This window comes from Bos taurus, chromosome 20 (genome assembly GCF_002263795.3).
Source record: "Bos taurus isolate L1 Dominette 01449 registration number 42190680 breed Hereford chromosome 20, ARS-UCD2.0, whole genome shotgun sequence".
Lineage (NCBI taxonomy): Eukaryota > Metazoa > Chordata > Mammalia > Artiodactyla > Bovidae > Bos > Bos taurus.
In genome coordinates this window covers 62,014,480-62,039,820 of record NC_037347.1, presented here as the reverse complement: position 1 = coordinate 62,039,820, position 25,341 = coordinate 62,014,480, and the positions used below count along the sequence as shown (strand labels likewise).

The 25,341-nt window shown below is 42.3% G+C and overlaps 1 protein-coding gene across 2 annotated transcripts in view; it reads right to left on the bottom strand.

Annotated features, from left to right (window-relative positions):
• CTNND2 (catenin delta 2) overlaps window positions 1-25,341 on the bottom strand; it is a 1,099,643-nt gene that overhangs the window by 274,329 nt on the left and 799,973 nt on the right. For both annotated transcript variants that reach the window (XM_005221651.5, XM_002696428.7), the window contains exon 10: window positions 11,044-11,176. In XM_005221651.5, the coding sequence (XP_005221708.1) occupies window positions 11,044-11,176 (133 nt within the window). The remainder of the gene's footprint in view (window positions 1-11,043; window positions 11,177-25,341) is intronic.

Here is a 25,341-nt window from a genome sequence, read left to right as displayed (position 1 = left end):
GAAAGTCATCAAGGCCAGAACGAGGCTCTGGAAGGTCAATGAATGACAGGCTAAGATAAGGAAGGAAAAGAGAAAGAAGAACTAAAGGGGGCAGGGGCTGGAGACAGCAGAGCAGAGAGGTGCAAAATGTCAAAGAGAGAGGTGTACGTGGCAGGGCGGACACTGTCACCAAGCCCCCAGCACCCCTGCCAGTTAATCAGTCCCATTTATCTTTAAGAGAAAAAGGCCACCAAATCATCACCATTTACTGGTACCCTTTTGTCTCTGCTTCTTTCCCCAAATTCCCAAAGACCGTGATTCTGACTTCCCCTCCGTGGCATGGGAACACAACCGCCAAATTGATATATACCTCAGTGGGATCATATCTGCCCTCGTTAGCTGTAATTCTGTCCCAGCCTGTTAGCAATACTGCCTACTTATGATCTCCTCCACTGAGGATGACTCACGGCCCTTTCTGCTGGAAGCGCTGGACCCATAACTCTCAATTCTGCCTCTTTCATCACCTTTCGTGTGTGAAGGACCAAGGCAACACAGAAGGAAGGAAGAAAAAAAAAAAAAAAACCACGGGCTGTTTCCTTCATTCATTCCGGTTTAGCTTCCAGCTGCGAGACAGCTCAGCACAGATCTCTTTTCACATCACTCCTGCACTCATGAAGGTTGCGGCCCCTGAGAACCTTAGCTTCTCCATCTAGCCAGTATCTCCCCAAGACCCAGAACCAAACCCCCTCCTCCGCTTAGCACTCCCTTCTCCAACAGCCCTGCCGTGTTGTTGTGTGCTTTCTCCTGCTGCCCTGATGGGACTGAAAGGTGGAAACAGGTCTGTTAGGTATGGTGTGATATGATTTCAAACCCATGTGCTTACGACTTTAGTCATTTTAATACCTGGAATATTACCTTCTCATCTGTGGTTGCTGTTAAGCTCTAGTGGAATAGCTGCTGAGGGATCTGCTGGGGGCTTATCACGAAGAACTTGTGGAGAGAAGCAAGGGGACATTTAGACTCTGACTCCAAGAGCTGGTGAGGCACATTCTGAGAGTTTCAGTCTGGACAAACCTGCCCTTGGCTGCTCTAGCTCTCTGAAGGTCTGCAGACACCTGCTCCTGCTGAGGCCAGGTTACTGGCAGTGGTGTTGACAAGAGTGGCAGCCCCAGGAAGAGAAGGGATGCTGTTGCTGCCTCGGCCACGCACTCCTGTAGGTAGTGGCCCAAGCCCTGCAGTCATCCCTGGAGTGCTAATCCCGGCCTGCCTGCCTACTCTGGCGCCCTCACTCCCTAGCAACTGGCCTTAGCAACAAGGGATTTGGGTTTTGACCTGGCAGCTAGAAGTCAGATCCCGTTTGGCGAAACCAGCTCTCTTGAGAAAACAAACTCATATAAAAGGTACACTTCAACTTAATTGAGACTCTGATTTCTGTCAGGTCCCCTTGCCTAGCACAACAGTGTAATTAATCCATCATTTGTGTGCAGGATGTTATTTCTCTACTGGTTCATTAAGAGACATTATCCTCTCTGCTAATATCTTGTGAAATGATTACAAACCCCACTGTGCACCTGTGTTGAGTAAACTACAGGCAAAGACAATTTCAGGCTCTGAGCATAATTTGCTGCCACCACCACCCCCACCCCCCGTACCCACCCCAAGTAAATGCAGGAGACATGGGTTTGATCCTTGGGTCAGCAACAGCCCCTGGAGAAGGAAATGGCAACCCATCCTGGTATTCTTGCTTGAAAAATTCCATGGACAGAGGAGCCCGACAGAGCTACAGTCCACAGGGTCGCAAAGAGCCAGACACGACTTCGCAACTGAGCATGTGTGCTCCAAATAAAACAAATTCTTAGAGCTTAGCTTGTTAAAGTCACTGCCTTTCTCCATTTTCTTTATGCAGACCTCATGGTCACTTGTCTCCAGCTGATTCCACCTCCTCAAGCTCCCTCACCTGCCTCTTGGCTCCTGGTCACCTTTCCTCAGTGTTGTCCTGGAAGGGCATGAGCCAGCTGCCTGGCCACCCCTCCTGTGGTCCAAGAGCCTCTCATGTCTAAGTCTTCCTCCTTTACATTAGAGTCTTCTAAACACTCCCATGGCCTCTCAGAACCCACCCACACTTCCCTCAGATCCAACGGCCACATTGTTTTTTTCCCTACTTTCTCAATCACTTTGAGATCACCACAAGGTGCTACCTAGAAGGTTACCTGCCTTCTTTTCCTGGCTTCTTCTCAGAAGGTCACCTTTTGTATGGTTTCTGGGACAATCCCGCCCACTTCACTGATCCCCTGACCATCTCTTTTCATGTTTCTCATTTTTTTTTTTTTTACCAGCTCCCCTCTCCTTTGACCATTTCATAGGTTCCAAATCTCCCTAGTCTCCTTTATTGAAATGTACTACTTCCCAAAATACCCTGCCCAAAAGCAGGCCCCAGATTTCTCTTCTCTGAAAGCAAGGCCTTTGACACGCCAAGTCTACATGACCCAACCCCAGACACTCACCCACTGCTCTCATCACCTTCCCTCCTCCACTCTTTTCCAAGGTTCCAGCCACACTCCTTGTTAAGGCAGGGTCATGGGTTGAGTTTCCCTCCCAAAGATACACTGGAACCCTAAGCCCAGGTACCTTTGAAAGTTAACTCATTTTAAAAACAGGGTCTTCATGGATGTAATCAACTTAACATCAAGGTGAGATGGTTGGATGGCATCACCTACTCAATGGACAAGAGTCTGAGCAAACTCCTGGAGATAGTGAAGGACAGGGAAGCCTGGGGTGCTGCGATACATGGAGTCACAAAATGCTGGATAAGACTTAGCAACTGAGCAACAAACAACTAGGATGTGCCCTAATCCAATATGATTGGTGTCCCTACAAGAGGAGAGGAGATACAGACAGAAACACAGAGACAGGAAAAGGCTGCGTGGTGTTGGAGGCATAAATCGCAATAATGCAGCAAAACAGCAGGAATAAGGGCCAGCGCCAGAAGCCAGGCGGAGGCAAGCAGGCGTTCATTCTGCCAGAACCGCCGAGGGAGCCTGGCCCTGCTCATACCTTGATCTTGGACTTCCAGCTCCAGAAGTGTAGAGAATCAAGCTCTGTTGTTTTAGGCCCTCCGGTGTGTGGTACTTTGTTCCAACCCCAGGGGACCAACACACTCCTGGAACACACATGGTCCAGCCTGCCCAGGCCTGCTTTGTGCACAGGGTATGGCGGGATGTTTCTCCTCAGAGACCAACTCTTTCTCTTACTGCTTCTGGCTCTGCTCAAACACTGTTCCTCAGAGATGACTTTCCTGCCCACCTTACATGAAACAGCAGTTCATTCCTAATCTCTTCCCACGCCATCATCCTCTACCCTCATTTCCTGTTGCTTTATTCATGGCAGCTCCACCATCTGACAAATGATAGATTATGTCTTTGTTTCTTGTCTCTTCCTCCTTACTCATCTGGATCTACTTTGTTCACCACTATATCCCCAGGGCTAAGAACAGAGCCTGGAACTTCAGACCTGATGGGTGAATACCTGTTGAATGGACATACTCTTGGATTCTACTTTCACATAATATCAATGTATTCAGCATTTGGACCTGTTTGTGTGTTCTTTTAGCTGGCACGTGCAAAGGGCTCTTTCATTCTAACTTCCCAAAGCCAGTTTTTTTTTTTTTTTTGGCTTCAACAATGGCTCCGCACAGGGTCACACACAACACAGGCTTTTGACGTGTGCTAGAGACCATAACCGGAGAAGGCAATGGCACCCCACTCCAGTACTCTTGCCTGGAAAATTCCATGGATGGGGAGCCTGGTAGGCTGCAGTCCATGGGGTCGCTAAGAGTCGGACACAACTGAGTGACTTCATTTTCACTTTTTGCTTTCATGCATTGGAGAAGGAAATGGCAACCCACTCCAGTGTTCTTGCCTGGAGAATCCCAGGGACGGGGGAGCCTGGTGGGCTGCTGTCTATGGGGTCCCACAGAGTCGGACACGACTGAAGTGACTTAGCAGTAGCAGAGACCATAACGGATTTCAGCATGTGAATCGCAAACACTAAAAGCAGATACACACAGACATTCTGTCTATAACATTATCAGACTGTCAGGAGGAGACTTCCTTAATGTGTGTTTTACATGTACACCAGCAAAAACCTACAGGTCTCAACCCACTGACTCTGGCTGGCAGTGTGTGTGCATTCTCTCCACAGCGATGCAAATTCACCTTACAGTCTGGGAGACTAAGGCTCAGAGAGGTAAAGAAACTTGCCCAAAATCACAGAGCTAGAATGCAGGAGAGTAGCCAGGATTTAAAGGCAGGCAGCCTGGCTCCAGGGCCCGTGCTGTCACCTCAGTGGGATGCTGTCTACTGACACCTCGAAACTAACAGAGGCTCTTTCCCAAAAACTGTGGAACCATTTATGATAATGGAAAGAGAAGAAATGATTCAAAAGTAATCACCTGAAGAGATGGATGGCACCTTCTCTTGAACTCTGTGAGGTGGAAAGAAGCAAGAATAAAATAGAAATTATGAAGCACTTTAAGTGTAGTAGACAGGAACAAGTCTGAATTTTTTTTTAACACATGAAAGGTTGTCAGTCAGTCAGAGTAAAATAAAATGTATGGGAGAGGGGGACAGTTGCATATTTTAAAACTCAATTTCTATGTTCTAGAACTCAATTTCTATGTTCTAGTTAATATTACTAAAGAAAACAATGATGTTGCATAAAATGAGTGTAAATGATACAAATATATTGAAACTTTATGGACATGATCACACACACACACACACAAACTCCAAAGGACTAATGTCCTTAAGTCTAATTCCTACTCTATCAAGTCTAAGTTAGAAAGACTTATGCTATATTTTCTGGCAATTTCTAAATTAAATTCAGTGTACTCATCACTGTAGGAAGTAGGAATTTTTCTGACTCCACAGGCTGGATTTGAAGCATTTTGTAAACACTCTCACAAGCTTTTCCATGGAGCTTATTAGCACATGGTATTATTATGTTGCCCTGTTTACATGTTGCCCATCTATGTGGATTCATTACAAGTATGATCTGCATGTTATTAATATTTGGTTCTACTACTAACTCCAAAACAAGCTGTCAATAAACTCTTCTTTCTGCTAGAACTGAAAATTCCATTTCTTTAAAAACACAAAGTGTTTTATCAAGAGTGAGGAGGATGGTAACTGGAAAGAGTTTTGCTGGGAGTTAATAAAATATTGAATAAAATCAATGCTGGTTTCCTAGAGAAATTGTTCTCATCTTCAATTTGCATATCTTGACTCTCGAAGATCTTCCAACACCTTGGTTACACATTTGTTGGCTAAAGACAATTTTTCATATACAAAGAGGCCTTTGGGACAAAATCTGAACTAAATCAGTGGTAGTCACCAGCCATTCATTCATTACAGAGACATGGGTATAAGTCCGTCTCATATGGAACATCACATAACGAAGTCTGAGTTTTTAAAAAGGCACACTATTTAAGTGAATGGTCTTATGTTTAAGAAATACATTTTAAAATTATTTAAATGTTTAGATTTAATTGTATTAAATTTTATTAAATCTAATTTATTAATTTATAGTGAAACAAAATATTCAGACATTTTAAAATAATCACCTCTTGTCACTCGAAAAATGTGCAAATACCTTTTTATCTATAGACAACAGACTGCTTTGAATTCCAGCATGTAGCAGCCCCATGCTCACATACGCCCCTGTCTGTGTGTGCCTGGTTAGTTGAACTCCTGCCTACTCTATTTGTAAATGAAAAGAAATGGGGGGAAACACAGGAGGGAGGAACATAAATAAATCCAAAACATTACAACTCATGAGAGGTACTTGGTGTTATCCCTAAATCAATGGGATGTTCTTAATATTCTTAACTGATGAAGGTTCCCAAAAGAATGAAAAAAAAGATTTTTGAAAAAATATAAAATAATTATCAACATTTAAGCACCTCCCAAAAGATGCTTATCATATATACACACTATATACACACATGAGCAGATTTTCATGTCTAAAAACTACCTGCATTATCTAAAGCTCAACTTACTATGACGTTCCCAACTACTGAGGAGACAGTGTGGATGGCAGACACAGTTCAGACATAACTGACAACCATCCATCCCCATCACGCCTCTTGCCCTTTAAAGCGGGAGAACCCGCCTACAGATCAGTCACTCAGCATCCATGGAAATGAGCTGCCCCAATATGCTGCGTTTGCTACAACAACTGGGCCCTCTCCTTCCACTTTCTCTTTGCCCCACCCTATTTCATTCTTTTTTAAAAATATTTATTTGGCTGCACTGAGTCTCAGTTGCAGCACATGGGATCTAGTTTCCTGACCAGGGATGAAACCTAGGTCCCCTGCACTGGGAGCATGGAGTCTTAGTCTCGGGACCACCAGGGAAGGCCTCCCTCTTTCATTTTTTCAACTGCTTTTCTTCTGATCTTTTCTCAGTCTAACTTTGAACTCTTGTTTGCATGATATCCTCCTATTCCAATTTTAGGACATTTGCTGGTCTTCAAAGCATTTCCTAACTGAATGTCCTGGCCCAGGTCAGGGCACCCAGTGGACTGCAGACTCTCCCACAGTCACTGGTGCTTCCTGAACTGACCATGCCCATTCCTCTCCCCTAAGTTCCACCTCCTTGCTGTCAGGGAACAGGCAGTCTGCCTTAAACCCAAGTTCACTGGACCAGTAGGAAAAGTTTGGGACAGTGCTTCTATCTGCTGATTTATGGGAGTGAATTCTCAACTTTATACCTATGAGATCTGGCATCATCATGAACAAAGCTGAATTTCTTGGCTTCATTAAATGAAAACTGTACAAAGCACTGTAATAAGGAATGAGAAAGGCATGATTTATGACCCTTCACATACAGGAGATTTAATTTTGCCTTTTGCTCAATGGCCTATCCATTGTGCAGGCAAAGTCAATACCAATAATGAAATGTAGACTGAAGGGCTAAATCAATTCAATAAAATGCAATAGAAAGACTAGAGGACTGAGTAAATTTGGAAAGGCTGGTGCCTGCAAGATTAGTATTTGGACAACAGGTAATTACAAAAATCAATGCCTGTATATGAAAACATGACAGGCAGCCATCTGTCATGAAGGGACAACCACTACTAATGGTTTAGGCTTGAATTAGGACGAGACAACAAAATAGATGTGTGCAAAGTCCTGAGTGTGTACACACTGAGATGTGTACACACCTGAGTGTGTGTGTGTGTGTGTGTGTGTGCACATGAGCATGCCCTTGCACTCCCTGGGTGACTGAAGGAGAGATGAAGGGAAACTCCATGTGGCTCACTCTGCATTTCACTTAGGCCTCCTGCATCTGCCCAGCTCCTCTAGCTCATTTTTACTGACTCTGATCTCATTTTATCAGGCTGTATGCTACCTCACCCTCTCCTTCCTTGTCATCACAGTCTCCCAGGTACCCCAGGCACCATTATCACGAAGTCCTGGCCATGTCTGCAGTCTTTAGGAGGTGGAGCAGAGGAACAAATTCCACCTGAACCACAGCTCTAAGAGCCAGGTGTCAGGAGAATCTCTGGGCAGTAAGAAGTGATACAGGCAACCTCCAGGGCACCTGCAGCAAAATTAAAACCTGCTCACAGGTACACACAACCTACACATACACGTGCATGCACGCTTAGTCGTGTCCTACTCCTTGTGACTCTGTGGACTGTAGCCCTCCAGGCTCCTCTGTCCACAGACTCTTCCAGGCAAGAATACTAGAGTGTTTTGCACGCCCTCCTCCAGGGGATTTTCCCAACCCAGGGATTAAACCCCCCTCTCTTGTGTCTCCTGCATGGCAGGCAGATTCTTCGCCACTGCACCGAGAAGCTCAGCTGTATATACATATGTAAGATAAAACAGTATCTTAAGTGTCTAACTGTGCTCCTGGACAAAGATGTATATGAATGAATGAATACACCATCACTTAGCAATTTGCATCCATTAAGTCATTTAGTCCCTATAAGGACTCTACAGGGGAGGGATCAGCATCTCTGTTTTAAAGATAAGAAAGGAGGCTTGAGTGGACAGTTCTGTTCAAGGAGACACCCTGGTGAGCAGGGAAGTGATGTTGGATGATATGTCTTTCTGACACTGGTGAATGTGCTGGTCACCCCCTCCTTACACCACCGTTTTGTCTCCCACAGAACCCAGGGATGATTCTAATGTGACCACACGCAAGTCCATGTTGGGCACCACTGCTATGAAGTTTCAAGGCTGGTCATGGCTCACATAGACAGAGCAATAACTTTGAACTTGCCCAGGTAACGCATCTGCATGGACCACACGATGGCCTTGTTTGATGTTTGGCCTCTGACAGCTCTGTCCCTTCTGCTCGCATCCGAGCAAGCTGATGACAAAGCTCTGATGCCTCCTCCTCTGGTACCAGTAGGAAGTTCAAACCATGGAAATCCTGTCCCCAGGTAAGAACCCCATCCCAGGGCAGGCCGTATCTACCGCCTAATCCCCTAGCCATCCTGTCCTGAGCTCTCCACTCAAGTTCGGTCCCATGTGGCAGCCGCTACGCTCAGCTACATAAGCCTCATTATGTGAGGAACTGGCCTTTTCATACCCTCATGGGGTGTGTGTGCTGTCCTCAGTCTTGACATCAGAACCAAATTTGAGGACGAGTCCGTCCTGCTGCTGTGGTTGCCACAATATCTGTGAATCCACAGATGAGATGAGATTCTCTCATGGCCTCTAGAGAAACCCTCAAAGTTATAATCTTTGCAAAATGATGGCATGTGATCCCTCAATCGGAAATCTCTCCTTCATTTTAAATGGTTATTTTGTTTTCTACTAAAGGCCAAGAATGACTAAGAGAACTGCCACTTGGGACAAGAGCCACATAATTTAATTTATCCTCAGATCATTTTAATAGTATTTTTTGACATTCATATTAAAAAAAATAAAAAAATAAAACTAGTAAAAAAATCTATCTTAGATGAACAATAATTTCTTTATCTCAGCTTTGGCACTACCGATACTTGGTACAGAATAATTCCTTGTCCAGGCTGCCCTTCCATTACAGAATGTTTTGCAAGCATTCTTTGTAATTGAACAGGACCATATGGTGCCTGCTGGGGACAGATCCTCCATTTTTTTCCACCTGCTTCTTTGTAGAAAAACTTTAGCCAAAGAATAAATTTAATCAGAGAAGTGAGAAAATGCAGAAAGGAAAACCGTCAAGTGAGACAAAATAATAATAGTTTAGCCATTTAACATAGTCAAGGACCTTTAGTTCCTCCTTAAGAGCTATACATAATATTCTGAGTCACATCCTCTAAGGTGTTTTGCAGATACTAAAACCCCTGCCAGGTGGAAGGAGTTGATTACATGATGACCAGACTGTAGCCATGACAAGTTACTCCATCTTACACAATTCCAAGAACTGACCTCAAGGAAACAGGAACAAAACGACCCTGGAACTGAACATGAACTGTACTTAAAATAATCAAGATAGATGGTGCTGATCAGATCACTGCATGACCAATTTCACGATGACTGTCAGAGCAGACTATGCTGTTTCTGCATGTAACCCCCCTCCCCAGCCTGTAACCCTGGAAATCCCCCCTTTAAAGCTCTTGCTTCCTGATCAGCAGTTAGGAGTTGAGTTTTGGACATGAGTCCACCTTCTCCCAGGTTGTCAGTCTCCTGAATAAAGCAACCTTTTCTTTCCTGCCAACACTTGTCTCTCGAGCACTGACTTTTCAGAGGTGAGCAGCCCAGCCTGAGTTGGGTAACACATGACTGCCACCCACTAAATGCTAATGGCACACCACAAATTTTTTCAATTCTGACAACCAAAGATGGCTCCAGATGTTGTAACATGTCCCTTGGGAGGCAAAATTACACTTGGTTGCGAATCACTGCCTTATATTCATTCCACAAAGAAATAGGACTTTTCTCATAAGAAAACGTGGGGTCAAGCCCTTTGTAGTCCCAGGGGAAAAGAAACAGGAAAAAAAAAAAAAAAAGATGAAAAGCTGCTGGTCTATACACATCCCAATGCAAGCAAGCACCATCTATAATAAATTGCAATTATATCTTCAAATCTCTGCTTTCCACCCTTAAACTAATTTAGTCTCATCTCCCAAATTCCTTACATGCTATGGAGATGACTCTTAACAGTTTATAAAAATCTTTTTTAAAAATTTGATTAGTCAGCTGCTCATATGCAAATGCTTGTCCCTCGTCTAAAAAAAATCAGAGTTAGCTGTACTGACCACTGTGATTTTCTAGAAATATCACATACCACAATTTGTGCCCTTTGAAGCATTCCAAAATTTTTGAGTATGTTAACAATTGTTTACATGATGAACACAGAGAACAGTTTCTTTAATGGAACACATATATCTGTATCATATCCAATAGTACATTTGTAAATGGTTCAGAAAGTTTGGTTATAATACAAAGCTGGTTTATTGCCTAAAATTTCCCTCTTATCAATGAGTTTTCCAGGAAGACAGATGATACCATAAATTGATGTAGCAATCTTGATGTAATTTGAGGAGAACCTGAAGATGCTTTGTATTTTTTTAGAATTTAGGAGCAGAGATGACTCCAGAGATGGATTGGGAAGAGAAAAATGCAAATTACATCAAAAGTTTAGCATTTGATACTCTCATCTCTGTGGATATTAGTGTATATCCTTGGTCCTCTATCCCTTCAGTATTAAAATATTAAAAAAGAAGAATGTATATATAGGCATGCCAAACACTTAGATGAAAAGTTCTATGCTTCAGTCATAAGTGTGGATCTAAGTTTTGATAGCATAATTTTTTTTCCTTTTTTTTAAATTTTATTTTATTTTTAAACTTTACATAATTGTATTAGTTTTGCCAAATATCAAAATGAATCCGCCACAGGTATACATGTGTTCCCCATCCTGAACCCTCCTCCCTCCTCCCTCCCCATACCATCCCTCTGGGTCATAATTTTAAGCTTCGAATTTTCTTCCCCATTCAGCAGGACTCTGAACACCTAAGTGATGATGAATCTGACACCAGTCATTCCTGATTCCAAGTAGTGCTTACCTCGGCTTTAATTTTGTTGTCTCCAAAACAGAGGTGCTGTAAATAGGCTGCAGCATTAGACTGGACGGAAGGAAACTGATGTTGTAACATCTGTATCACTTCAGGTAGCTCCGGGTCTCTCCATCCAAACTCTCTGAACAAAAGGAAAGCAGGAGAACATGAGAGAAATCCTGCAACTGGTAGCCTGTGGTCAACTCATTTATGCAACACCTGTGAGAGTTCACATGGGAATATTTCACAACTGATTGTCCTGGTTTTCTTACTCATGTTGTTGCTTAGTCGCTAAGTTGTGTCCAACTATGTGCGATCCCCCTCCCCCCAGGACTGCAGCACGCCAGGCTCTTCTGTCCTCCGCTGTCTCCCAGGGTTTGCTCACATTCATGTCCATAGAGTCAGTGATGCTACCTGACCATCTCATCCTCTTATATTTCTTCCACATTCACTGACTTAAAAAAGGATTTGAAAAGATTTCCTTGAGCAAATGGTTTGTAAGCAAATGTATCTACATATATATGTACATACACATCTGGGGCTTCCCAGGTGGTACAATGGTAAAGAATCTGCCCATCAGTGCAGGAGATGAAGGAGACATAGGTTCAAGCCCTGGGTCAGGACGATCCCCTGGAGTAGGAAACAGTAAACTACTCAAATATTCTCGCCTGGAAAATTCCATGGACAGAGGAGGTTGGCAGGCTGCAGTCCATGGGGTTGTTAAAGAGTCAGACACAACTAAGCATGCAAGCACATATACTTATATAATCTTAAATGTATCACTGAAGTTACCATGTTTATGAAGACTGAAAAAAAAAAAGGACTTAAAATGGCACGATCTTATTAATATAGACATTTTTCATTTGGACTCCAGTAGATAATTTACAAGATCACATTTATTTTCCAAAATATTATTTCAACAGTCTTGTGCAGGTATAGCATTTAGTTAAATTACCAGATAAGAGAAAATATAACTGAATGAGTCCAACCTAAAATGTCATGATACCAGTTATGCCATATTTGTTATATTTATGGTTAATACTGCTATTATCATAATCCCTTTTTTTTTAAAAACATACAGATTCCCTAAACAATTTTCTGAGGATAAAAGTATACTAACAAGAAGCCTTCATAAAAGGAAATTATTTATTTAAAATGTTAGGTTTATTCAAACAAATTTTATGCACGGTGTTTTCTTTTTCGATATCCTCTTGTTTATATCTGAGCTAGTCCAAGAAGCTAGCTGTTTATTTAATTTTGAGAAACATGCTCCAGGATTCTTAAATCCATTATAAAACACAAGGGTGACTGTACCATTATGCATATGAATACTCTTTCATGAAATTCACCAACTTAAGCAGTTAGAGCAGCGATCCCCAACCTTTCTGGCACCAGGGATTGCTTTCATGAAAGACAGTTTTTCCATGGATCAGGAAGCGGCAGGGCGGTGGTGGGTGGATTCGGGATGATTCAAGCACATTACATTTATTTGTGCATTAATTTGTATTATTACATCAGTTCCACCTCAGATCATCAGGCATTAGATCCTGGAGGTTGGGGACCCTTGAGTTAGAACATGACACTGACATGGTTGGATGTAAGGATTTCATTTCTGAAGCAGTGAATCAATTTTTAACAGAGAAATAAAAAAGCAACCCATGAGGCCACAGATGAAAACCTGACCCCTTGAACCACAAACGGCTACTATTTATCTGAAGGATAGGCTGGAAGAGACTTGAGACAGCTTGGCAGCACCCACTTGACTCCCAGAAAACAACTCAAAAGCATACATCCTATTGATGCCAGGTCAGTGCTGTCATCTCAGAAGAGGAGTCATAAAAAATGGGACAGAAATGGAGCAGACAAAGGTTAAAAGTTTCCTCATAGATTCTAACCTGTTCTCTTTATCTTTTCTTTATCACGCCTGGTAGAGGTTGTCAAGTAAATCTTGAAGCATGTTGGTGCTGTCTTAACTGCTATCGAAGACAATACGGAATAGGATTCCTTTTGAGTTGGCTCAGTTCTTAAAGGACTGGATGGTGTGAGGAGCACCTTTGCTACAAAACATACTCAAATGGTTGCTGATAATGGACCAACTATTGGATCTTCTTCAGCTAGGTGATCACAGTAAAAAACAATTATGGATGAAAACATAGGAAGCTTGTTTTTCTTTTTAATTGAATTTTCTTTCATTGCATGATTCTAAACCACCTCAGTATGCAACATCCAGATAGCACAGTCTTTTTTCTTATAATAGCAGCCTTTTAAAATTACATCCTTTGTTCAAGTTAAATCAAAATCTACAGAACACCTATAAATTAAAATTAGAAATGTCATGTGAATACACTGGATGACTAATATGAATTCAGGTAAGCCCATGCTATTGGAAAGTGATTAGTGAAGGATGCATTTCAGTCTATTTTACTAACCAGATGAGAATTGCTCTATTACGCTTATATGGCATAGATAAGAAAGTCCTTGAACAAGAGTACAGGAGGAACAGTCTTAGGGCACTTGGCTTGCTTGTGTCAGTGCATACACACAGAGATGCATACCAGACTACATACATACACACAGAGCCCAGAATCAACAGAAGAAGGAAAATTTCAAGAGTTATACAAGCCTTTTTTTCTGGAACGGTTTTGTTTCACTTAAAAGAGATTCTGCTCAGATTTTGTGTTTCCCATGGAGATGGACTCTAGAAAAGAGCTGGACAAAATAAAATGTCTGTCTTATTTGGGCCAGAATTCAGTACAAGGCATGGATTATTTATACAAGGTCTTTTTTTTTTTTTCAACTGAAGTATAGTTTATTTACAGTGTTTTGATATTTTCAGGTGTGCAGCAAAGTGATTGATATATAATATATATATTCTTTTTCAGATTCTTTTCACTTATAGGTTATTACAAAATACTGAATATAGATCCCTGTGCTATATTTGCTCCTTGCTTGATGTCCTTCACATGAGATTTTAATCCTGAAGGACAAGCAACGTTCATAAGACAAAAGAATTCTGGTGAAAAAATCAGCAAAAGAACAGCACGAGGAGAGACACTGGGTCACGGAAGGCTGACAGATTCAGGGAAGGTGTGCATTCAGCCAGGATGGCTATGAGACAGGAGGCTGCAGGAAGGGGTTTACCCAGGAAGGAGGTGGTGGAAATGAAGCTGGAAAGCAAGGTTGGTGTGAGATCGCAAAGAGCTTTGCACTTCAGTACAAAACGTCTGGGCCTGGTTTGTGGTCAGAATTGTGACAAAGAAGTCTAAGGAAATTTAGATAATGTTCAGACTTACAGAACGGACATCTTAAGTAATACTGCGAGTGTGGACTAAAAGTCAGTGCCGAGGCTCCCTGTTCACGTGGTGTCATGCTTTAATCCTTAACTAGCCTTAGGTAGTTTCTTTTCATTTCATGGAGGAGGAAATTAATAGACTTAGAGATGTTCATAAACTTAAGAGGTGGAGCAGAAATAAAACTCTGGCCATCTGCTTTCTAATAGATATAATCATATAACAATGATGCCTACTGTAATTGCTGTCTTGAAATAAAGTCTAAAAGTCTAAAAAATAAATACACTTAAAACTGTGTCCCCAGGGGACATCTGACAAGGTCAGAAGACAGTTTTGGTTGTCACAACTGGAGGACGCTATTGATATCCAGGAAGCAGACCCCAGGAATCCTGCTCAACATCTTACATTGCACAGACAATTCCCTATGACAAAGAATTATCTGCCCCAAAATATCACTAGAGCCAAGACTGAGACACCCTGGTCTAAACATGTTCTGTTATTTGATAATTTTTTAAAAAAAATTATTGTAGTATAGCTGCTTTATGATGTCATGTTAGCGTCTGCTATACAGCAAAGTGAGTCAGCCATATGTATATACATTATCTCCTCTTTTTTGGATTTCCTTCCCATTTAGGTTACCACAAAGCACTGAACAGAGTTCCCTGGGCTATACAGTAGGTTGTCATTAGTTATCTATTCAGTTATAAAAAAGAATGAAATTGTGATATTTGCAGAGACATGGATGGGCCTTAAAGACTGTCATATAGAATGAAGTAAGTCAGAAAGAGAAAAATGAATATCATATATTAACACATATATTTGAACTCTAGAAAAATGATACAGATGAACTCAATTGAAAAGTAGAAATATTTGATCATTTTTTGTTGAGCATGTTATAAATCTCTTATTTCTTGATTACTGCAGTAGAAGAGGCACAGGATTTGGCATCCAAATAATTAGGAAAGAGTTCAGAACTTGAACATCTGGCTTTCTCCCTTCTAGATTACAAATGTATATAGAAGAGTCCCTCAGTGCTTGCTGGTATTGGTTTCCATGGATCAAATATAGAGAATAATGCCAGCTATTTCACAGAACTTCTTTTTAAAAGACAGCATAAAATATGAAAGTGAAAGTGCTGGGCAAACTATTAAAAGCTAGATGTGTGTGTGCATGCTAAGTCACTTCAGTCATGTTTGACTCTGCATGGCCCTATGGATTGTAGCCCACCAGGCTCCTCTGTCCATGGGATTCTCCAGGCAAGAATAGTGGAGTGAGTTGCTATGCCCTCCTCCAGGGGATCTTCCTGACCCTGGGATGGAACCCACATTTCTTAAGTCTCCTGGATTGGCAGAAGGGTTCTTTTACCACTAACACCACCTGGGAAACCCCAAAAGCTAGGTATATACTGCTGCTGCTGCTGCTGCTAAGTCGCTTCAGTCGGTATATACTACTAATTGTTATTCTAAGACTTAAAAGGGGTGCGCGCGCGCGCGCGCGCACACACACACACACACACATACTTAAACTTTATGTAATACCACTTAATTTAAAAAAAAATAAACTTTTACTGTTGTACATTATACTTATTGGAAGGAATCTAAGTGTAAGAAGACGCACTGCTTTAGCCTGCAGTAAAAACTGTATATTAAAACGTGCCATTTCGAAAAAATTTTTCCACCTAACCCCTTTAGAGGCAAAGTCTTAGCTCAAGAAGAGTTCTTTGTACACAGAGTTGGTTCAAATCCTGCTCCACTATGAATTCTCCTCTTCTATGTGTCTTGCTTGCTGCTGATCCACCACTGGCTGGCATAAATATCTATGGAGTTATCTGTTACAGTGAGATAATAATTCCTACCTTAGAGTATTGTGGGATGATTAGAATTAATATATATGAACCCCTTAGAGCAATGTCTGGCACGGTGTGGCCCTCCAGAAATGTCAGGTATTACATATAACTAGACTTCACTTTCACTTTTCACTTTCATGCATTGGAGAAGGAAATGGCAACCCACTCCAGTGTTCTTGCCTAGAGAATCCCAGGGATGGGGGAGCCTGGTGTGCTGCCGTCTATGGGGTTGCACAGAGTTGGACACGGCTGAAGTGACTTAGCAGCAGCAGCAGCAGACGAAGAAAAGAAGAATAGGAAATAAGAACCATCTACAATTTTCTACAGAAGCCCAGCTCATATCTCTCATTTGTTACTGAGCTTCACTTTAGAAATGTTTATGGAACTGGAGAATATGTAAATGTAACCTTTTCTCCATTAAAACTTGTCACACAGACCAACAATATTGTGACTTGGTCCTCACTCTTATAAGGACTCTCTGAGTTGTTAAAATTACAAGGCACTTAGCACACAGCTAAACAGCAAACAGTCTGAAATTTGTTACCATGTTAGGCTGGCACCGCAACCGAAGAATTGATGTCCTGTCACAACATTTTTATCAAGTTTACTTCCGTGTTGAAAAGAGCCCCAGGACAATCAAGAGTCTCTGGGAATTCACACTGAGATTTTCAGCAAAGCTTTACGTCAGAGGGTCAGAGTTCAATTTGATTGCAAGGTCAATAAACTCCATGGGAAGCCAGGCTATGGATATTATTTAAATCTGTGAAAATCTCAACCATTTATAATCATCTGAACTCTAACTAAAAGTTTTAAAGACCATATTGTCTTTACTTTACCATCCAGAGACCACAAGGTGAGACATTTTGACTTTGTCTTGTTGACAAGATAAGAGTGAGGAGGCCGCAGAGCCAGTGGTCACAAGAATAAGTTAGATGGAAAGATTTCTTTGTTTTGTTTTACAAAATGGAGGTATCTTCATGCTTGTTGATAGATAAGAACTTCAGTCAGTTCAGTTCAGTTCAATCGCTCAGTCGTATCTGACTCTTTGCGACCCCATGAATCACAGCACGCCAGGCCTCCCTGTCCATCACCAATTCCCAGAGTTCACTCAGACTCACATCCATCGAGTTGGTGATGCTATCCAGCCATCTCATCCTCTGTCATCCCCCTCTCCTCCTGCCCCCAATCCCACCCAGCATCAGAGTCTTTTCCAATGAGTCAACTCTTCGCATGAGGTGGCCAAAGTACTGGAGTTTCAGCTTCAGCATCATTCCCTCCAAAGAAATCCCAGGGCTGATCTCTTTCAGAATGGACTGGTTGGATCTCCTTGCAGTCCAAGGGACTCTCAAGAGTCTTCTCCAACACCACAGTTCAAAAGCATCAATTCTTCCGCGCTCAGTTTTCTTCACAGTCCAACTCTCACATCCATACGTGACCACTGGAAAAACCATAGCCTTGACTAGACAGACCTTTGTTGGCAAAGTAATGTTTCTGCTTTTCAATATGCTATCTAGGTTGGTCATAACTTTCCTTCCAAGGAGTAAGCGTCTTTTAATTTCATGGCTGCAGTCACCATCTGCAGTGATTTTGGAGCCCCCCAAAATAAAGTCTGACACTGTTTCTACTGTTTCCCCATCTATTTCCCATGACGTGATAGGACCAGATGCCATGATCTTAGTCTTCTGAATGTTGAGCTCTAAGCCAACTTTTTCACTCCAACGATAAACACACAGAACCATGAATATTTTAATTTTCATCCCTGAAGAGTGTGTCACCGAACAAAAAGCTGCTCTATATGGTTAATCGCTACAAAGCAGAGACATCACTTTGTCAACAAAGGTCTGTATAATCAAAGCTATGATTTTTCCCATAGTCATGTATGGAATTGAGAATTGGACCATAAAGTAGGCTGAGCACTTTTGAAATGTGTTGCTGGAGAAGACTCTTGAGAGTCCCTTGGGCAGCAAGGAGATCAGACCAGTCCGTGGTAAAGGAAATCAACACCGAATATTCATTGGAAGGACTGATGCTGAAGCTGATGCTCTAATACTCTGGCCACCTGATGCAAAGAGCTGACTCACTGGAAAAGACCCTGGTGCTGGGAAAGACTGAAGGCAAAAGGAGAAGGGGGCAGCAAAAGATGAGATAGATAGTATCACAGACTCAATGGACATGAATTTGAGCAAACTCTGGAAGATAGAGGAGGACAGAAAAGTCTGGCATGCTGCACTACATGAGGTCAGCTTATTTCAGTAAGGCCAGTAGCCATCACCTCTTGCCATATTCCTGCAAGCTGCCTGGCTGCCTGCCTGACTTTGGAATTCACTCTTCCAGCCAACTGGAGAGGCCATGGAGGATGCACAGTGGACATGGCAGAACTTCCTGTCCTCGGAGAACCTTCTAATGATAACTGGGTATTAAATACTGAAAGCAAAAATATATTATTTGCCAGATAGTGACAAATGTGCACTAGGTTGATCAATATTCCTCCAAAATTCATGTCCACTTGGAACCTCAGAATGTAACCTTATTTGAAATAGGGTCTTTGCAGATGTAATAAAGGGTCAAAAAGAGATCTCACTGATATATGATGGGCCCTAAATCCAATGATAGTGTCCTTATAAAGACAGACAAGGACATGCAGAGACAGAGAGAGGAAGGTGATGTGAAGATGGAGACAGAGACTGTAGGGATGTGGCTACAAGTGAAGGAATGACAAGGATGGCCAGAAGGAGGAGGGAGGCCAAGCTTGGTTTCTCCTTCAGAACATCTAGAAGGAACCAACCCTGCCAACACCTTGATTTCGGACTTCTAATCTCCAGAACTCTAGAAGCATAACTTCTGCTGTTTTAAGCCACCAAGTTTGTGTTACTCTGTTACATTAGCCACAGGAAACTAACACAAGTGTGACGGGAAAGATGAAGCTGAGCAGATATAGGCAAAACATGTGTGTGTGCACGCTTGTGTGTTCGTGTGTGCATGGAGGGGGTTGCAACTGCCAGCACAGTGGCTATGGAAGACCTCCCTGAGAAGGTGACCTGGGGCACAGACCTACACGTGGTGCTGGGTTGAAGGAATGTTCCAGAAAGGGAGAACAGTGACAAGACCCTGAGGCACGTGCTTGCTCAGCATGTCAGAGAGATGAGGCCATCGTGTGAATTGAAGCGTGTCCTGGAGACTGTGATGGGACAGGCAGTGGGGCCCAGATCACAAGCCTTTGTCAGCCTCAGCAGGCTGCTGGCTTTTGCTCCAACTGATTTGGGAGCCATCTCAAAGTCATAATCTGGTTCATATTTTTAGAGGATCACTTTGTCAGTGCTTGCATGAATGTATACATCTGTCAAAGCTCATAAACAGCAGGTCTGATCTTATATTGGGTTGGGCAAACAATTCCTTTGGGTTTTTCCATAAGATAGTACGAAAAACCCAACAAAACCTTTTGACCAACCAAAATCTTGCTAAAGCTGGGCTTACAAAGGGGATCCCTCTGTCTGTGGTGTTGAGAACAGACTCTAGGTGGGCAGGATGGAGGCAGGGGCTTCTGCAGGGATCCTGGCGGGGGTGATGGTGGCTTAGCAGAGGGTGCTGAGAAGTGGAGGGAGTTTGGATGCATCCTGAAGGCAGAGCCTGCAGTGGTCCCTGGTGGGCTGTATGTGATGTGCAACAGAAAGAGACGCCCAGTGGATCCCTCCTATAAGCCCCGTCTTCCCCCACCCACTGGTCTACGTGAATAGGTGACCCCTGCTGCCTTGTATCTCAGGCCCAGTCTGGAGACAACATGGGGGACTAGAATTTATTATTTCAGAATAAGAAATTTCAACTGTCAAACATTCCACTGAGCTGAAGTGGAGAGAGACTAACAGTAAAATAATGAGAAAATTGGTTATTTCTGAACTATTACAGGTACTAGGTGCCTTGAGATGCCAGAGATGCTCAGAGGGCTCAAACAAAACCTTGGGCACACCAGGACCCAGAGACCCCACAGAGGCTGTGCCAGACGTGACTTTGAGTGCTTGAGTATCTCCTGCAGAGGCACAGGGCAGCAGAGGCCTTCCGTAGGGGCAGGGGTTCTGGGTGCAGCAGACCTGGCTCACTCAGCATGTGGCATAAGCTCTCTTGGAGGAGGTTGCCATTAACCCCAGTATAGAGCCACCGAGCAGATGACCCACAACCTGCAGAACAATTATACCAAATAAATTCTCACACTGTTAAGAAAGTTATAGAACCCACAACAGATTTCCCAGCCTGGGGATCTGGCAAAGGGACTGAGAAACCCCAGGAAATTTGACTTTGGAGGCCAGTGAGGTTTGATTCCAGAACTTACACAGGACTGGGGAAACAGACTCTTGGAGGGCACAAACAAAACCTTGTGCACCAGGACCCAGGAGAAAGGAGCAGTGACCCCACAAGAGACTGACCCAGACTTGCCTGTGAGTGTCCAGGACTCTCCAGTGGAGGCGTGGGTCAACAGTGGCCTGCTTCAGGGTCAGGGGCACTGAATACAACAGTGTGTGCACAAGACCTTTTGAAGGAGGTCGCCATTATCTTCATTACCTCCACCATAGTTTGGTCTCAGGTCAAACAACAGTGGAGAACACAGCCCCACCCATCAACAGAAAATTGGATTAAAGATTTACTGAGCATGGCCCCACCCATCAGAACAACACCCAACTTCCCCCTCAGTCTCTCCCATCAGGAAGCTTCCATAAGCCTCTTAACAGAGGGCTGACAGAATGAAAATCACAATCACAGACAACTAACCACATTGATCACCTGGACCACAGCCTTGTCTAACTCACTGAAACTACGAGACCTGCTGGGTAGGGCCACCCAAGACAGACGGGTTATGGTGGAGAGTTCTGACAAAACGTGGTCCCCTGGAAAAGGCAATGGCAAACCACTTCAGTATTCTTGCCTTGAGAACTGCATGAACAGTATGAAAAGGCAAAAAGATAGGACACTGAAAGGTGAGCTCTCCAGGCTGGTAGGTGCCTAATACACTACTGGAGAAGAATGGAGAAAAAACACCAGAAAGAATGGAGATGGAGCCAAAGCGAAAACAACACCCAGTTGTGGATGTGACTGGTGATGGAAGTAAAATCTGATGCTGTAAAGAACAATATTTCATAGGAACCTGGGATGTTAGGTCCATGAATCAAGGCAAATTGGAAGTGATCAAAAAGGAGATGGCAAGAGTGAACGTCGACATTTTAGGAATCAGTGAACTAAAATGGACTGGACTGAGTGAATTTAATTCAGATGATTATATATATTACTATGGGCAAGAATCCCTTAGAAGAAATAGAGTAGCCTTCATAGTCAATGAAAGAGTCAAAAACACAGTACTTGGGTGCAATCTCAAAAATGACAGAATGATCTCTGTTCATTTTCAAGGCAAACCACTCAATATCACAGTGATCCAAGTCTATGCCCCAACAACTAATGCTAAAGAGGCTGAATTTGAATGGTTCTATGAAGACCTACAAGACCTTCTAGAACTAACAGTCAAAAAAGGTATCCTTTTCTTCATAGGCAACTGTAATGCCAAAGTAGGAAGTCAAAAGATACCTGGAGTAACAGACAAGTTTGGCCTTGGAGTACAGAATGAAGCAGGGCAAAGGCTAACAGACTTTTGCCAGGAGAACACACAGGTCATAGCAAACACCCTCTTCCAACAACGTAAGAGAAGACTCTACACATGAACATCACCAGATGGTCAATAGAGAAATCAGATTGATTATATTCTTGCAACCAAAGATAGAGAAGCTCTATATATTCAGTAAAAACAAGACTAGGAGCTGACTGTGGCTCAGATTATGAACACCTTATTGAAAAATTGAGACTGAAGTTGAAGAAAGTAGGGAAAACCACTGGAACATTCAGGTATAACCTAAATAAAATCTCTTATGATTACACAGTAGAAGGGACAAATAGATTTAAGGGATTAGATCTGATAGACAGAGTGCCTGAAGAACTATGGACAGAGGTTCGTGACATTGTGTAGGAGGCAGGGATCAAGACTATCCTAAAGAAAAAGAAATGCAAAAAGGCAAAATGATTGTCTCAGGAGGTTTTACAAATAGCTGTGAAAAGAGAAGTGAAAATCAAAGGAGAAAAGGAAAGATATACCCATCTGAATGAAGAGTTCCAAAGAATAGCAAGGAAAGATGAAAAAGTCCTCCACAGTGGTCAGTTCAAAGAAATAGAGGAAAACAACAGAATGGGGAAGACTAGAGATCTTTTCAAGAAAATCAGAGATACCAAGGGACGATTTCATGCAAAGATGAGCACAATAAAGGACAGAAATGGTATGGACCTAACAGAAGCAGAAGATATTAAGAAGAGGTGGCAAGAACACACAGACGAATTATACAAAAAAGATCTTTATGACCCAGATAACCACGATGGTGTGATCACTCACCTAGAGCCAGACATCCTAGAATGTGAAGTCAAGTGGGCCTTAGAAAGCATCACTACGAACAAAGCTAGTGGAGGTGATGGAATTCCAGCTGAGCTATTTCAAATCCTAAAAGATGATGCTGTGAAAGTGCTACACTCAATATGCCGGCAAATTTGAACAACTCAGCAGTGGCCACAGGACTGGAAAAGGTCAGTTTTCATTCCAATCCCAAAGAAAGGCAATGCCAGAGAATGCTCAAACTACTGCACAATTGAACTCGTCTCACATGCTAGCAAATTAATGCTCAAAATTCTCCAAGCCACACTTCAACAGTACGTGAACTGTGAACTTCTAGATGTTCAAGTTGGTTTTAGAGAAGGCAGAGGAACAAGAGATCAAATCGTCAATATCCGCTGGATCATCGAAAAGCAAGAGAGTTCCAGAAAAACATCTATTTCTGCTTTATTGACAACACCAAAGCCTTTGACTGTGTGGATCATGACAAACTCTGGAAAATTCTGAAAGAGATGGGAATACCAAACCACCTGACCTGCCTCCTGAGAAATCTGTAAGCAGGTCAAGAAGCAACAGCTAGAACTAGGGTGGAACAACAGACTGGTTCTAAATCGGGAAAGGAGTACGTAAAGGCTGTATATTGTCATCCTGCTTATTTAACTTATATGCAGAGTACATCATGAGAAATGCTGGGCTGGAGGAAGCACAAGCTGGAATCAAGATTCCTGGGAGAAACATCAATAACCTCAGATATGCAGATGACACCACCCTTATGGCAGAAAGTGAAGAACTAAAGAGCCTCTTCATGATAGTGAAAGAGGAGAGTGAAAAAGTTGGCTTAAAGCTCAACATTCAGAAAACTAAGATCATGGCATCCGGTCCCAACACTTCATGGAAAACAGATGGGGGAACAGTAGAAACAGTGGCTGACTTTATTTTCTTGGGCTCCCAAATCACTACAGATGGTGATTGCAGCCATGAAATTAAAAGATGCTTGTGCCTTGGAAGATAAGCTATGACCAACCTAGACAGCATATTAAAAAGCAGAGACATTACTTTGCCAACAGAGGTCTATCTAGTCAAAGCTATGGTTTTTCCAGTAGTCATGTATGGATGTGAGAGTTGGACTATAAAAAAAGCTGAGCACTGAAGAATTGATGCTTTTGAACTGTGGTGTTGGAGAAGACTCTTGACAGTCCTTTGGACTGCTAGGAGATCCAATCAATCCATCCTAAAGGAAAATAGTTCTGAATATTCATTGGAAGGACTGATGCTGAAGCTGAAACTGCAATATTTTAGCCTGCTGATGTGAAGAACTGACTCCTTGGAAAAGACCCTGATGCTGGGAAAGATTGAAGGTGGGAGGAGAAGGGGATGACAGAGGATGAGATGGTTGGATGGCATCACCGACTCAATGGACACGAGTTTGAGCAAACTCCAGGAGTTGGTGATGGACGGGGAAACCTAGCGTGCTGCAGTCCATGGGGTTGTAAATTTTGGACACGACTGAACTGAACTGAACTGAACTGGACTTAGGTACCTTGAACAAATCTTAGTCCAGCAATGGGCTTCTAGGAGTTGAGAGGTGAAAATAATGTAAAATGATCACAGAAAATTTGTGCCAATATTTACCATTTTTAATCACATGTGTTTTAACTATTAGTGAATTTCTGCTTCTACTGAAGACTTCTAAAAGCCCATTAGATTAGAAAGAATATTATCACTTTTATGGTAATACCTATGCAATAACAATTAAGCTTTAAATAGTACTTATTTATTCATTAATACAAACACGTCTTTTCAATAAAAATATGCCCCAGAATGAAAAATTAACTTCATACATACCAGCATTTAGTTGCCCTGGAAATTCTAACAGGGTGTGCTTAGTGATAATAGCTCAAGAGAAAAAATAACAAATTAGTACCCATAAACTCCTTGCAAGCCATAATGACTTTATGGAAAATTATATTCTATGACCATGGATCCATTTTAAAATTAATAATCAGTGATGCTTAGAAAAATAATCTCTGAACCTTCAGTGTCAACAGGAGGGATGGCATTTGATACCCAAGATCTGGGTTAGGATTACACGATTCAAATAGTTTTAAGCAAGTATTTTTCTTGTCAATACCAGGAGAAGATCAGGATTTTGCCTCAGGATTAGATCAAGAAGTTGAGAAAAAGCCACAGAGGTATTGATCATCCTCAAAAGATTTTATGTATTATATGTGTGTGTGTGTATTAAAGGGAACTTAATATTAAGGGAGGCCTGGCGTGTTGTGATTCATGGGGTCGCAAAGAGTCGGACACGACTGAGCGACTGAACTGAACTGAATATTAAATAATGGACTAGAAATATACTGTGTAGAAATCATAGAATGCAGCACACTTATAAATTAGGTAGTCTGACAATTCTGAGAGAAAATTGAAAGTGTTTTAATGATTCTCTTTATGAAAACTTCTGAACTGCTGACAGAAGTCACAGTTATATTGGGAGATGTGTTCTAAACACAGAGACACCTCTTAAGACTCCACAGAGGCTCCACGTTGCTGGAAGTGACAATGTGTCCCATGGCACCTGTCATGGTGTCTTACAAAGCAAACCATGTGCACACACGTGAGGGCTGATTGAGGAGTCCAGTCTGGGTGATAGCAATTTTTTACCATACCCATTGTTGATTTTAGTCCTGCAAATATTTGAAGCATATTCACACAATTTCATCTCTGTTACCTTATTTTAGTTCTCCAAAGGATGA